The sequence below is a fragment of the Ylistrum balloti genome, unplaced genomic scaffold (genome assembly GCF_031769215.1).
Source record: "Ylistrum balloti isolate Yb309-2 unplaced genomic scaffold, AGI_CSIRO_Ybal_v1 Utg369650, whole genome shotgun sequence".
NCBI classification, from domain to species: domain Eukaryota; kingdom Metazoa; phylum Mollusca; class Bivalvia; order Pectinida; family Pectinidae; genus Ylistrum; species Ylistrum balloti.
In genome coordinates, this window is record NW_026781906.1 from 1,178,202 (window position 1) to 1,193,678 (window position 15,477).

Genomic DNA, 15,477 nt, shown 5'->3' on the forward strand with positions numbered 1-15,477 from the left:
AAGACCCCTCACACACTTCCATCGGTGCCAACAAGAGTGATTGGTATAAGCTGATATCTTGTTTAGCAATTGTTGTAAAATAAATATAGTTTATATTTTATTATTTTCCAAGAGTGCATAGCCCGAGTTGAAGATATACTTACATTCTATAATACGAGTGAAATATATATGATATTCAATGGGAAACCATTTGTCTTCTTTGTTAAGATAGATACAAACTGATTCAACAGTATTAATATATAGTCTTTAACAGTTTGATGTTACGCTCATTGACAAGATGCCAACAATTTTAATTAGCCACTTAACTTGGTATTCTACCATTTTAATCAGGATCACAAATTATACTCAGAGGAAATCCTGAATGTAAACAAAAATAATGGAAAACTTATTCAACCTTTACTTCTGATTGTGGTAAAACTAAAGTAGCAGTGAATTTCAATACAGTATCAATGGAAAAGTTATATCATCATAGTAATTATATAAAATTTCCTATATCATCTCCACGGTTTTTCTCAAACCAGTGAATTTGGATACATAGTATTTCACTTGGCAAAATGTACTGAATAACGTATTGTCATGTGGTGTCTTAGCATAGTTGTTTTGAAATAAATAATATTCTTTGCAGACTTGAGAAGGAGACCATCAGGAAAGATGTGATAAGGTTGACTGAGGAGAATCACAGGACAAGGGCTGAAGTATCCAGACTTACAAACAGTCTGACAGTGGCACAGTAAGTGAAAAGTCTGACAGTGGAACAGTAAGTGTAAAGTCTGACAGTGGCACAGTAAGTGTAGAGTCTGACAGTGGCACAGTAAGTGTAGAGTCTGACAGTGGCACAGTAAATGTAAAGTCTGACAGTGGCACAGTAAATGTAAGGTTTGACAGTGGCACAGAAAGTGAAAAGTCTGACAGTGGCACAGTAAGTGTAAAGTCTGACAGTGGCTCAGTAAGTGAAAAGTCTGACAGTGGCACAGTAAGTGAAAAGTCTGACAGTGGCACAGTAAGTGTAAAGTCTGACAGTGGCACATTAAGTGTAAAGTCTGACAGTGGCACAGTAAATGTAAAGTCTGACAGTGGCACAGTAAATGTAAGGTTTGACAGTGGCACAGAAAGTGAAAAGTCTGACAGTGGCACAGTAAGTGTAAAGTCTGACAGTGGCTCAGTAAGTGAAAAGTCTGACAGTGGCACAGTAAGTGAAAAGTCTGACAGTGGCACAGTAAGTGTAGAGTCTGACAGTGGCACAGTAAGTGTAAAGTCTGACAGTGGCACAGTAAGTGTAAAGTCTGACAGTGGCACAGTAAATGTAAAGTCTGACAGTGGCACAGTAAATGTAAGGTTTGACAGTGGCACAGTAAGTGAAAAGTCTGACAGTGGCACAGTAAGTGTAAAGTCTGACAGTGGCTTAGTAAGTGAAAAGTCTGACAGTGGCACAGTAAGTGAAAAGTCTGACAGTGGCTCAGTAAGTGTAAAGTCTGACAGTGGCACAGTAAGTGTAAAGTCTGACAGTGGCACAGTAAGTGTAAAGTCTGACAGTGGCACAGTAAGTGTAAAGTCTGACAGTGGCACAGTAAATGTAAAGTCTGACAGTGGCACAGTAAATGTAAGGTTTGACAGTGGCACAGTAAGTGAAAAGTCTGACAGTGGCACAGTAAGTGTAAAGTCTGACAGTGGCACATTAAGTGAAGAGTCTGACAGTGGCACAGTAAATGTAAAGTCTGACAATGGCACAGTGAGTGAAAAGTCTGACAGTGGCACAGTAAATGTAAGGTCTGACAGTGGCACAGTAAATGTAAAGTCTGACAGTGACACAGTAAGTGAAAAGTCTGACAGTGGCACAGTAAGTGTAAAGTCTGACAGTGGCACAGTAAGTGAAAAGTCTGACAGTGGCACTGTAAGTGTAAAGTCTGACAGTGGCATGGGAAGTGTAAAGTCTGACAGTGGCACAGTAAGTGTAAAGTCTGACAGTGGCACAGTAAGTGTAAAGTCTGACAGTGGTACAGTAAGTCAAAAGTCTGACAGTGGCACAGTAAGTGTAAAGTCTGACAGTGGCACAGTAGCACAGTAAGTGTAGAGTCTGACAATTTACGTCTGACAGTGGCACACTATGTTGAAAGTCAGAAAGTTCCACAGTAGGGTTACAATCTGAGAGTGGTATGGGAAGTTAACCGTTTGACAACTGCACTGATAATTTACAGTTTGACAGTGGCACTCACAGTTAGTTGACTGATTTTAAAAAAAAACCCTATTTAGGACTAAGAAAATAAAAGTTGTTAATCTAGAAAAGTTATTGATCTGTTAAAAATCTAAAGAGAGTTTTTAAGTAAATTCAACCAATAAATTATGGATACAACAGCATATCTTTAAGAAAGATGAATAAAATGGGAGACGTTTTTTTTTTGTTGGGGATAACAAGAAAATCTGATTTTAAATTTTAGAAGAGAAACCGGTTCCAGCAAGCAAGAGATTGAGAAACTGCAGTAAGTGATTTTATATACGTTAATATACATTCTGAATCAGAATAAATTTTTTTTAAATCCAGTTTTCGATAAATGTTTTAAAGAATATAATAGATTTAGCTTGTGATATCAGTACCGGAGTGAAAAAGGAATCAGGCCTTTCATTTGCCATGTATAATGTCTTTCTGTTGTTACCTTGATAAGAGTTATTGTGGAAATACTGACTTTGATGGATTAGTGAAAGTATTGTGTTGTGTATTCTATTGAACAGAAGAGAACTCAATGCAAGCAAACAGGAGACAGAGAAATTCCAGTGAGTACATGTTATCTTTTTTCTGTCCCACAATGCATTTGTATAGGTGGCACTGTCAGCTTCCTTATAAAAGATTGGATATTGAAACATGTAAAAGTCACATTCTAAACTTGTTTACAAACTTAGCCCACGGTGCCCTGTAGTGATAATTTGTTAACAGCATTCTTCTATATGAAGGCAAATATTTTAGTTCTAATATTTATATATATAAACAAAGAACGGTTTCATTTTTTATGGTATCATTTCTGAATTCTTATAACATGAGTATTGTACTTTCTTCTTCTTCTTCTTCAAAAAAAAAAAAAACAGAAAGGAAGTTGAAGTTAAAGTGGCTGAAACTGAAGCAAAGGACAATGAAAACGAGGAGAAGACCAAAACCATTAACCAGGTAACAGGTCTCATTATCATTTCTACACCTTAATTGAATAATAAGTCTTAAATTACCATAAATTATCTTAAATTATCATAAATTATCATAATTTATCTTAAATTGTACAGCTAAAGAAGATTGGACGGAAGTACAAAGAGCAAGCAGAGGCTGCACGTAAGGAACTGGACGACCTTCAGGCCCAGCAAGCTGCCAAGAGTCAGGAACCAGCTCCACCTAGCAAGGAGGCCATTGAACAGGCAGTGGGTCCTGTCCAGGAGAGGCTTACTGCCACAGAGAAAGAGAGAGATGAACTTAAACAGAGGCTCGAGCAGACGACGACTGAATCAAACTCATCAAAGGAACAGTTCTCAAAACTTCAACAGGTCTGCTTGTCACCCTGTAAAAAAGTTCCATTATAAAAACATGATTAGCATTTGCTATTTTGAAGGGTGAAAAAAATATTTAAAAAGTTACTAATTCATAAGATATCAACACTTTTGTTGTACAGAAGAACATGTGAAAATTCAAGTTATAGAGTTGAACCTATCAGCTGACTTTTTTATGTATTAGTTGAAACTTTTCTCCAGACTTTCGTTCATATGTATATATATTAGGAAGTGAAACCTTTCATCACAATCCTTATTTATAAATATTTGAATCAGTTCACCAGACTTATCAACTAGAAGTTTAATTTGTTTGACATCTTTTTTTATTTATAAGGAGCTGACACAAAGTAAAGAGGAACATACGAAAGTCAAGGAAGAGAATACAGACTACGAAAAAAAACTCAACCAGTCACGGAATGTCTTACAAGCAGCAAAGAAAAAGATTGGCTCTCAAAACGAACAGATAGAAAAACTCACAACAGAAATGAATGATGTAAAACAGAAACTGGCAGTTTCTGAAAAACAGATTGTGTCAGCTTCAGAAAAGATGAAAGGTGTGTTTCCAGTGTTTACGCTGCTAAAATTTCTCTACATGTTTTATTTGATATTCAAGTCTTAGACAAGGGATCGAATATTGAAGTTGTACACGGTATATAAGGATCTACTTGTATATATCATTAGTGATGCCATTCCTCTGCAATCTTATCTCACTTCTTGAAATTTACAAATTTGCACTTTGACCTCCTCGGGTCAAAACAAGTTCACCATTACTTTAGATAGACAATGTCCATTTAACGCTGGTAATGAGTGTAAATCACTGTTTTAGATGTTTAAAATTTTAGTAAATAACAAAATGAGTAATTTTGATGTAACATACTATTTAAGTATTTAGATTTTTTTTGCTTTAATGAAATCACTCAAGCTAATCAACAAGTGTTTACAAGTACTGTACCTGTCAGACTGGTTTAAATGATTTCAAACTTTTAGGGGATGTAGAACAGCGCGTGATGGCAGTTAAGTCAGACTTAGAAGAGAAACTTTCCAAAATGGAGAAAGAGTTGACAGAAACAAGAGTAATGAAGGAATCGGCCGGCAACACCGTTTCTGAACTACAAGCTGTCATACAGAGATCCCAGGAAGAGAATACAGAGCTACAGACCAAGGTTAGTAGTGGTGGTAGACACAGTCGGTGAACTTTTAAGTCCCCGAGGTTTGCTGTAACCTGTGTGCCACTTTTTAATTTATTCAATTTGTAGCATGGTTCAGAATAAACACATACAGAGCTACAGACCAAGATAAATAAAATACAGAATGTGTTAGACTGGTATCTGTTGGAAGCCAAATTATCTGAAGGTGCTATTCATTGGTCTGTCTTTTGTACGGTCTTTGAGATAGTTGGTGTTAGATACAGTTGATGGACTTAAAGTCCCCGAGGTTTGCCCTAACCTGCATCCCACGTTTTAATTAATTTGAATTATGATATGGTTCAGAATATACACATGCACTTGATGTGTAATTACATAATTATAGAGCTGCTGGACCTCCCCATCTAGATTTTGACTTTCTTTCGATCACTTTGGATTTTCCTTAGTCGCCTCCTAGGCTTCAAAGATTTGGCCCTTAGTATCACTGACGAGTCCTAGAAGGACGAAACAGCTGTATGATGTAACATCACTGACGAGTCCTAGAAGGACGAAACAGCTGTATGATGTAGCATCACTGACGAGTTCTAGAAGGACGAAACAGCTGTATGATGTAACATCACTGACGAAGTCCTAGAAGGACAAAACAGCTGTATGATGTAACATCAGTGACGAGTCCTAGAAGGACGAAACAGCTGTATGATGTAACATCACTGACGAGTCCTAGAAGGACGAAACAGTTGTATGATGTAGCATCACTGACGAAGTCCTAGAAGGACGAAACAGCTGTATGATGTAACATCACTGACGAAGTCCTAGAAGGACGAAACAACTGTATGATGTAACATCACTGACGAGTCCTAGAAGGACGAAACAGCTGTATGATGTAGCATCACTGACAAAGTCCTAGAAGGACGAAACAGCTGTATGATGTAGCATCACTGACGAGTCCTAGAAGGACGAAACAGCTGTATGATGTAGCATCACTGACGAGTCCTAGAAGGACGAAACATCTGTATGATGTAACATCACTGACGAGTCTTAGAAGGACGAAACAGCTGTATGATGTAGCATCACTGACGAGTCCTAGAAGGACGAAACAGCTGTATGATGTAGCATCACTGACGAGTCCTAGAAGGACGAAACAGCTGTATGATGTAACATCACTGACGAGTCCTAGAAGGACGAAACAGCTGTATGATGTAGCATCACTGACGAGTCCTAGAAGGACGAAACAGCTGTATGATGTAACATCACTGACGAGTCCTAGAAGGACGAAACAGCTGTATGATGTAACATCACTGACGAGTCCTAGAAGGACAAAACAGCAGTATGATGTAGCATCACTGACGAGTCCTAGAAGGACGAAACAGCTGTATGATGTAGCATCACTGACGAGTCCTAGAAGGACGAAACAGCTGTATGATGTAACATCACTGACGAGTTCTAGAAGGACGAAACAGCTGTATGATGTAACATCACTGACGAGTCCTAGAAGGACTCTTTGGCTCTACTGTATTTAACTCTTAATTATGAGAAGGTGTCATTCACTTGTGTGACTTTCGTATAATCCTGATACATTATTGTGTGTTTAAATATCAAGATTGTTTAGAGATGAACTGTTATGAAATTTGAATAAAGTAAGCATGTTTGATTTATATTTGACAGATACAACAGTTACTGAAACAAATTGAATCACAGCAGACCAAGTCTGTTCCACCGCAGCCACAGGTAGCTCGACCCTCAGCCACTGTCACGGTAGAGCGAGTCAGGTAAGTTGTTGTGGGCCTGCTTGTGAGAAATTCACGTCTCGTCCGTTTACTTACACTGCTACAATCTGAAAGTTCCAGGGATTGATTTTACAATATAAATAGCATGCAGGGTTTCAATTTTATCTGAAACAGAATAAGTCTCATGATAACCGTATATCTATTAATTTTTTCTGATTAAGTGCGCCTACCTCTGAAGCTCCAAAGACAGCCAACATCCGGCCAATGGCATCCCCCGTACCTGTAACACCTCGGACACAGCCAGCTCAGATTCAGCCCCAATCAGCTGCCACCAAAGCCACTGCCAGTATTCGACCTATGGCCATTGCTCCAACAACAGTGGCACCAAGCAGTGGCCCCACACCAACAGCCACTGTCATGCCAACAACCGTGTCTGTACAGGATAATCAGGGTAAGGATGACTCTGTACTACAATCATGGTGGGGAGAACTCTTTAGTCAGTACAGGACAATCAGGGTAGGGAGAACTCTTTAGTCAGTACAGGACAATCAGGGTAGGGAGAACTCTTTAGTCAGTACAGGATAATCAGGTTAGGGAGAACTCTTTAATCGGTACAGGACAATCAGGATAGAGAGAACTCTTTAGTCAGTACAGGATAATCAGGGTAGGGAGAACTCTTTAATCTGTACAGGACAATCAGAGTAGGGAGAACTCTTTAGCCAGTACAGGACAATCAGGCTAGGGAAAACTCTTTAATCGGTACAGGACAATCAGGGTAGGGAGAACTCTTTAATCAATACGGGACAAAGGTAATTGTGAATTGAATACAAGCTTAATATTAAGAAACAGTATTGATGAGAATCATTGTCAAATTATTGGTATACATATTCTAATTACAGTTGATTATATTCTGATAACAAATAATTATGTAATCCTTTGTCTCTTGTATCCCAACAGAGAGTTCTCAAGTGTCCCAGCTGTCACCTGCCCTGGCTCGCCCCACCCAGCATGTCCAGAGAGTTACTCCACAGGTGGAAACTGGCACAGGTAAGTGATGTGCACAGCTCTACAGTTGTAATCAACAGTAACAAACAAGATATTGAAGTGTTTGATAACAGCTCAGGGCTCTCCTAATCACTGGCAGTCCCCCTGGGAAGACAATGAAGGTAACAAAAGGTCACTTAAAGAACAAACACCCCACTGGAGACAACTCCTGTATCAATTTGTAGGTACATCTTCTAGACAAACTGTTTGGGTCTGGTGTCTCTGGTAATTCCACCAAGGAATATTCAGATAGTTGTAAAGTTAGGGGCAAGCATCTCTAGGTCTGGAAAGTATCGTAGAGGCCTTATTTTTATACAGGTATTGTGGAGTAAACAAATTAATAAGCTCTAGCATTATTGGTTGTTTATAGAACAAACAGCTGTCATTACGGAGAGTGAGGTAGTCAGTGGGCACACAGAGACAGTCGCTGTGGATCCACAGCCTTCAACATCAGCCTTCGACAACCAAGCGACCAGCGCTCAGCTCAAACGTTCACGTGATGACATGGAAGGGTAAGGCCTGGAAATAACTGTACATTTACAAATTATCATCCTTTAGAAATAGACACTTTAGAACATCTGTCTATAGAGTTCCTAACACACCTGGTAGTGAGTCGGGTTAAATTTGGAAGACTGTGGAATTAATGTTGATATTGTTTTTACAGGGAATCATGTAGAAACATATAGAAATTAAGACGCACTGCTGTGTAGATCAGTTTGTGGATCCAGTTCTAATGTGTGTCTAGTTAAATAGCTCATAATCATTCCTTCTTCTTGGGGGTTGGTGGAGAAAACGAAATAGTTGACTTCATAAGAATGTAATTTATAGTGCATCCTAAGATAGAGGAATTTCCAGTCTGTAACTGTATTCACAGATGTTACAGATGTCCAAGAAAATTGAGAGCTTGGTTTTGTAACTCTGCAAGAAAATCTGTCAAAATCTTGGTGGAAGTGATTTTTTTAACCTAAGATTACACAATAAAGATATATATGTAACATATTAGTTGAATTCCAGGAATTTATAAACAGCCAGAACACTGAGAGAGTTGGAATAAATTTGTTTTTTTGTAGACATGACGAGGAAACAGAATCTAAGAGAACAAGAGTGTCCCCAGTAAGTTCTTTTGCTTTTCTGATTTTGAAATGTTTCATTATTCACAAATATAAGCGATATCTCCTGACATGTTGTCACTAAAACTTTGATCAAAGTGATTATTATGTGGCCCAGGTGAAAAGTATGGGGTCACCTGGCTGACCGCCTGGGTTTTCTCTTAGTAATCTACTTTTTTCCTACCTGATGTCCTACCACCTACTTTCATCCAAGCCTAAAAGAAGTATTAATACAAGCTTATTACGTGTTGCACAATTGTTTTAAGAGAATTACATTCAAAATATAAATCGATAATAAAAATTTTGATGTATAGAATGGTGTATTTTGTCACTGAAATACTGATTCTTTTCCAGGAAAATTATTTTCTATTTATTTGTTACTAGGACCAGCCAGGACTTCCATCTATCACTGTCACTGACGAGCATGCCAACACAATGTCCATACCAGAACACGGGGGTGTGGCTACTCAGGATCCTGAGGTCACAGGGTCAGAAGTCCCATCAGACACTCTTCCCACTCAGGTCAGATGCTCTTGACATCGTCACATACAATTCTCCACTAGACATCATCACATACAATTCTCCACTAGACATTGTCACATACAATTCTCCACTAGACATAGTCACATACAATTCTCTACTAGACATCGTCACATACAATTCTCCACTAGATATAGTCACATACAATTCTCCACTAGACATCGTCACATACAATTCTCCACTAGATATAGTCACATACAATTCTCTACTAGATATAGTCACGTACAATTCTCTACTAGATATCGTCACATACAATTCTCCACTAGACATCGTCACATACTATTCTCCACTAGACATCGTCACATACAATTCTCCACTAGACATCGTCACATACAATTCTCCACTAGACATCGTCACATACAATTCTCCACTAGATATAGTCACATACAATTCTCCACTAGACATCGTCACATACAATTCTCTACTAGATATAGTCACATACAATTCTCTACTAGATATAGTCACATACAATTCTCTACTAGATATCGTCACATACAATTCTCCACTAGACATCGTCACATACTATTCTCCACTAGACATCGTCACATACAATTCTCCACTAGACATCGTCACATACAATTCTCCACTAGACATCGTCACATACAATTCTCCACTAGACATCGTCACATACAATTCTCCACTAGACATAGTCACATACAATTCTCTACTAGACATCGTCACATACAATTCTCCACTAGACATAGTCACATACAATTCTCCACTAGATATAGTCACATACAATTCTCCACTAGACATCGTCACATACAATTCTCCACTAGATATAGTCACATACAATTCTCTACTAGATATAGTCACATACAATTCTCTACTAGATATCGTCACATACAATTCTCCACTAGACATCGTCACATACAATTCTCCACTAGACATCGTCACATACAATTCTCCACTAGACATAATCACATACAATTCTCCACTAGACATCGTCACATACTATTCTCCACTAGACATCGTCACATACAATTCTCCACTAGACATCGTCACATACAATTCTCCACTAGACATAGTCACATACAATTCTCCACTAGACATCGTCACATACTATTCTCCACTAGACATCGTCACATACAATTCTCCACTAGACATCGTCACATACAATTCTCCACTAGACATAGTCACATACAATTCTCTACTAGACATCGTCACATACAATTCTCCACTAGACATCGTCACATACAATTCCCCACTAGACATCGTCACATACAATTCTCCACTAGACATAGTCACATACAATTCTCCACTAGACATAGTCACATACAATTCTCCACTAGATATAGTCACATACAATTCTCCACTAGACATCGTCACATACAATTCTCCACTAGACATAGTCACATACAATTCTCCACTAGATATAGTCACATACAATTCTCCACTAGACATCGTCACATACAATTCTCCACTAGATATAGTCACATACAATTCTCTACTAGATATAGTCACATACAATTCTCTACTAGATATCGTCATATACAATTCTCCACTAGACATAGTCACATACTATTCTCCACTAGACATCGTCACATACAATTCTCCACTAGACATAGTCACATACAATTCTCCACTAGACATCGTCACATACAATTCTCCACTAGACATCGTCACATACAATTCTCCACTAGACATAGTCACATACAATTCTCCACTAGACATAGTCACATACAATTCTCCACTAGACATCGTCACATACAATTCTCTACTAGACATCGTCACATACAATTCTCCACTAGACATAGTCACATACAATTCTCCACTAGACATCGTCACATACAATTCTCCACTAGACATCGTCACATACAATTCTCCACTAGACATCATCACATACAATTCTCCACTAGACATCGTCACATACAATTCTCCACTAGACATAGTCACATACAATTCTCCACTAGACATCGTCACATACAATTCTCCACTAGACATAGTCACATACAATTCTCCACTAGACATCGTCACATACAATTCTCCACTAGACATAGTCACATACAATTCTCCACTAGACATAGTCACATACAATTCTCCACTAGACATCGTCACATACAATTCTCCACTAGACATCGTCACATACAATTCTCCACTAGACATAGTCACATACAATTCTCCACTAGACATCGTCACATACAATTCTCCACTAGACATAATCACATACAATTCTCCACTAGACATCTTCACATACAATTCTCCACTAGACATCATCACATACAATTCTCCACTAGAAATCGTCACATACAATTCTCCACTAGACATCTTCACATACAATTCTCCACTAGACATCGTCACATACAATTCTCCACTAGAAATCGTCACATACAATTCTCCACTAGACATCGTCACATACAATTCTCCACTAGACATAGTCACATACAATTCTCCACTAGACATCGTCACATACAATTCTCCACTAGACATAGTCACATACAATTCTCCACTAGACATCGTCACATACAATTCTCCACTAGACATAGTCACATACAATTCTCCACTAGACATCGTCACATACAATACTCCACTAGACATTGTCACATACAATTCTCCACTAGACATAGTCACATACAATTCTCCACTAGACATAGTCACATACAATTCTCCACTAGACATCGTCACATACAATTCTCCACTAGACATAGTCACATACAATTCTCCACTAGACATCGTCACATACAATTCTCCACTAGACATAGTCACATACAATTCTCCACTAGACATCGTCACATACTATTCTCCACTAGACATAGTCACATACAATTCTCCACTAGACATCGTCACATACTATTCTCCACTAGACATCGTCACATACAATTCTCCACTAGACATCGTCATATACAATTCTCCACTAGACATTGTCACATACAATTCTCCACTAGACATAGTCACATACAATTCTCCACTAGACATCGTCACATACAATTCTCCACTAGACATAGTCACATACAATTCTCCACTAGACATCGTCACATACAATTCTCCACTAGACATCGTCACATACAATTCTCCACTAGACATAGTCACATACAATTCTCCACTAGACATAGTCACATACAATTCTCCACTAGACATAGTCACATACAATTCTCCACTAGACATCGTCACATACAATTCTCCACTAGACATAGTCACATACAATTCTCCACTAGACATCGTCACATACAATTCTCCACTAGACATCGTCACATACAATTCTCCACTAGACATCGTCACATACAATTCTCCACTAGACATCGTCACATACAATTCTCTACTAGACATCGTCACATACAATTCTCCACTAGACATAATCACATACAATTCTCCACTAGACATCGTCACATACTATTCTCCACTAGACATCGTCACATACAATTCTCCACTAGACATCGTCACATACAATTCTCCACTAGACATCGTCACATACAATTCTCTACTAGACATCGTCACATACAATTCTCCACTAGACATAATCACATACAATTCTCCACTAAACATCGTCACATACTATTCTCCACTAGACATCGTCACATACAATTCTCTACTAGACATCGTCACATACAATTCTCCACTAGACATCGTCACATACAATTCTCCACTAGACATCGTCACATACAATTCTCCACTAGACATAATCACATACAATTCTCCACTAGACATCGTCACATACACTTCTCCACTAGACATAGTCACATACTATTCTCCACTAGACATAGTCACATACAATTCTCCACTAGACATAGTCACATACAATTCTCCACTAGACATCGTCACATACAATTCTCCACTAGACATAGTCACATACAATTCTCCACTAGACATAGTCACATACAATTCTCCACTAGACATCGTCACATACACTTCTCCACTAGACATCGTCACATACAATTCTCCACTAGACATCGTCACATACAATTCTCCACTAGACATAATCACATACAATTCTCCACTAGACATAATCACATACAATTCTCCACTAGACATCGTCATATACAATTCTCCACTAGACATAGTCACATACTATTCTCCACTAGACATAGTCACATACAATTCTCCACTAGACATAGTCACATACAATTCTCCACTAGACATCGTCACATACAATTCTCCACTAGACATAGTCACATACTATTCTCCACTAGACATAGTCACATACAATTCTCCACTAGACATAGTCACATACAATTCTCCACTAGACATCGTCACATACAATTCTCCACTAGACATAGTCACATACAATTCTCCACTAGACATAGTCACATACAATTCTCCACTAGACATCGTCACATACAATTCTCCACTAGACATCATCACATACAATTCTCCACTAGACATCGTCACATACAATTCTCCACTAGACATCGTCACATACAATTCTCCACTAGACATCATCACATACAATTCTCCACTAGACATAGTCACATACAATTCTCCACTAGACATCGTCACATACAATTCTCCACTAGACATCATCACATACAATTCTCCACTAGACATCATCACATACAATTCTCCACTAGACATAATCACATACAATTCTCTACTAGACATCGTCACATACTATTCTCCACTAGACATCGTCACATACAATTCTCCACTAGACATAATCACATACAATTCTCCACTAGACATCATCACATACAATTCTCCACTAGACATCATCACATACAATTCTCCACTAGACATAATCACATACAATTCTCTACTAGACATCGTCACATACTATTCTCCACTAGACATCATCACATACAATTCTCCACTAGACATAGTCACATACAATTCTCCACTAGACATAGTCACATACAATTCTCCACTAGACATCGTCACATACAATTCTCCACTAGACATAGTCACATACAATTCTCCACTAGACATAGTCACATACAATTCTCCACTAGACATCGTCACATACAATTCTCCACTAGACATTGTCACATACAATTCTCCACTAGACATAGTCACATACAATTCTCCACTAGACATCGTCACATACAATTCTCTACTAGACATAGTCACATACAATTCTCCACTAGACATAGTCACATACAATTCTCCACTAGACATAGTCACATACAATTCTCCACTAGACATCGTCACATACAATTCTCCACTAGACATCGTCACATACAATTCTCCACTAGACATCGTCACATACAATTCTCCACTAGACATCGTCACATACAATTCTCCACTAGACATAGTCACATACAATTCTCCACTAGACATAGTCACATACAATTCTCCACTAGACATCGTCACATACAATTCTCTACTAGACATAGTCAAATGATCTGTTTATTTCTTTTTCTTTCACAGATTTTTGAATCGTCCATGGACCAGGTTTATGATAGTCAGGCCACGATGACCTTTGATACTCAGGTATGACCCTTTTAGATGGACATGATAAGTTGTTTGAGCAACCTTGTGTCCATTTCACTACAGAATAATCATTATCATCATAACATAAGTTATTAGGGTCCCGCATCGCGATGCGGGTGCCCTATAGTAATCACCTTGTCCGTCTGTCCGTCTGTCTGTCCGTCTGTCTGTCCGTTTCACTTTCCGCACGATATCTTGAGAAGGAATGATGAGATTTCGATGAAACTTGCTTATGATACTTGGTACATAAGTCCCTCGCTCAAGTTCGATGTTCGCCAAATTCTGCGCATATTTAATGAGGCTGCTGCAATCTGATTGGCTGAATGTTTTACATGTCTGTCGGTTTCGCTTTCCGCACGATATCTTGAGAAGGAACAATGGGATTTCGATGAAACTTACTTATGATACTTGGTACATGAGTCTCTCGCTCAAGTTCGATGTTTGCCGAATTCCGCGCATATTTAATGAGGCTGCTGCAATCTGATTGGCTGAATGTTTTACAGAGAATATCTTCTGAAGGAATGATTTGGGATTTTTTAAAACTTGCTTTGTGATACTTGGTACATAAGCCCCTCATTCGAGTTCAATGTTCACCCTGTCCGTCTGTCTGTCCGTCCGTTTCCCTGTCTGTCGATCCATATATCTGTCCATCTGTCCATTTTCATTGGATTTTGATGAAAGTTGCTTTCAATACTTCACACCTGTCCATATATTTCTTAATATTAAGAAACTCAATCATAAGGGGTAGGTATTATGCGGGGCCCTTCCTCGACATTGGTCTAGTTGTCATCTTTATGTCCGTCCTTCTGTCTATCCATTTTTCCCATTACATATTTGCAGGGATAGGCTAGCAAGTTTTTGGAACAAAATTTTTGAAAAAAAAATTTAATCATTTTAAATTTTAAATCTTGGCAGTGTTCTCTGGACCCTGTTGTCTTGGCAGTGTTCTCTGGACCCTGTTGTCTTGGCAGTGTTCTCTGGACCCTGTTGTCTTGGCAATGTTCTCAGGACCCTGTTGTCTTG

The 15,477-nt window shown here is 38.5% G+C and overlaps 1 protein-coding gene across 1 annotated transcript in view; it reads left to right on the forward strand.

The window, feature by feature from the left end:
* The window catches only part of LOC132556500 (nucleoprotein TPR-like), a 64,385-nt gene that overhangs the window by 33,457 nt on the left and 15,451 nt on the right, over window positions 1-15,477 (forward strand). Inside the window, exons 39-52 of the mRNA XM_060220911.1 lie at window positions 626-730; window positions 2,436-2,477; window positions 2,728-2,769; window positions 3,079-3,157; window positions 3,268-3,522; window positions 3,860-4,079; window positions 4,513-4,688; window positions 6,336-6,439; window positions 6,619-6,848; window positions 7,355-7,444; window positions 7,812-7,953; window positions 8,512-8,554; window positions 8,935-9,072; window positions 14,392-14,454. Coding sequence (XP_060076894.1) covers window positions 626-730; window positions 2,436-2,477; window positions 2,728-2,769; window positions 3,079-3,157; window positions 3,268-3,522; window positions 3,860-4,079; window positions 4,513-4,688; window positions 6,336-6,439; window positions 6,619-6,848; window positions 7,355-7,444; window positions 7,812-7,953; window positions 8,512-8,554; window positions 8,935-9,072; window positions 14,392-14,454 — 1,729 coding nt within the window. The remainder of the gene's footprint in view (window positions 1-625; window positions 731-2,435; window positions 2,478-2,727; window positions 2,770-3,078; window positions 3,158-3,267; window positions 3,523-3,859; window positions 4,080-4,512; window positions 4,689-6,335; window positions 6,440-6,618; window positions 6,849-7,354; window positions 7,445-7,811; window positions 7,954-8,511; window positions 8,555-8,934; window positions 9,073-14,391; window positions 14,455-15,477) is intronic.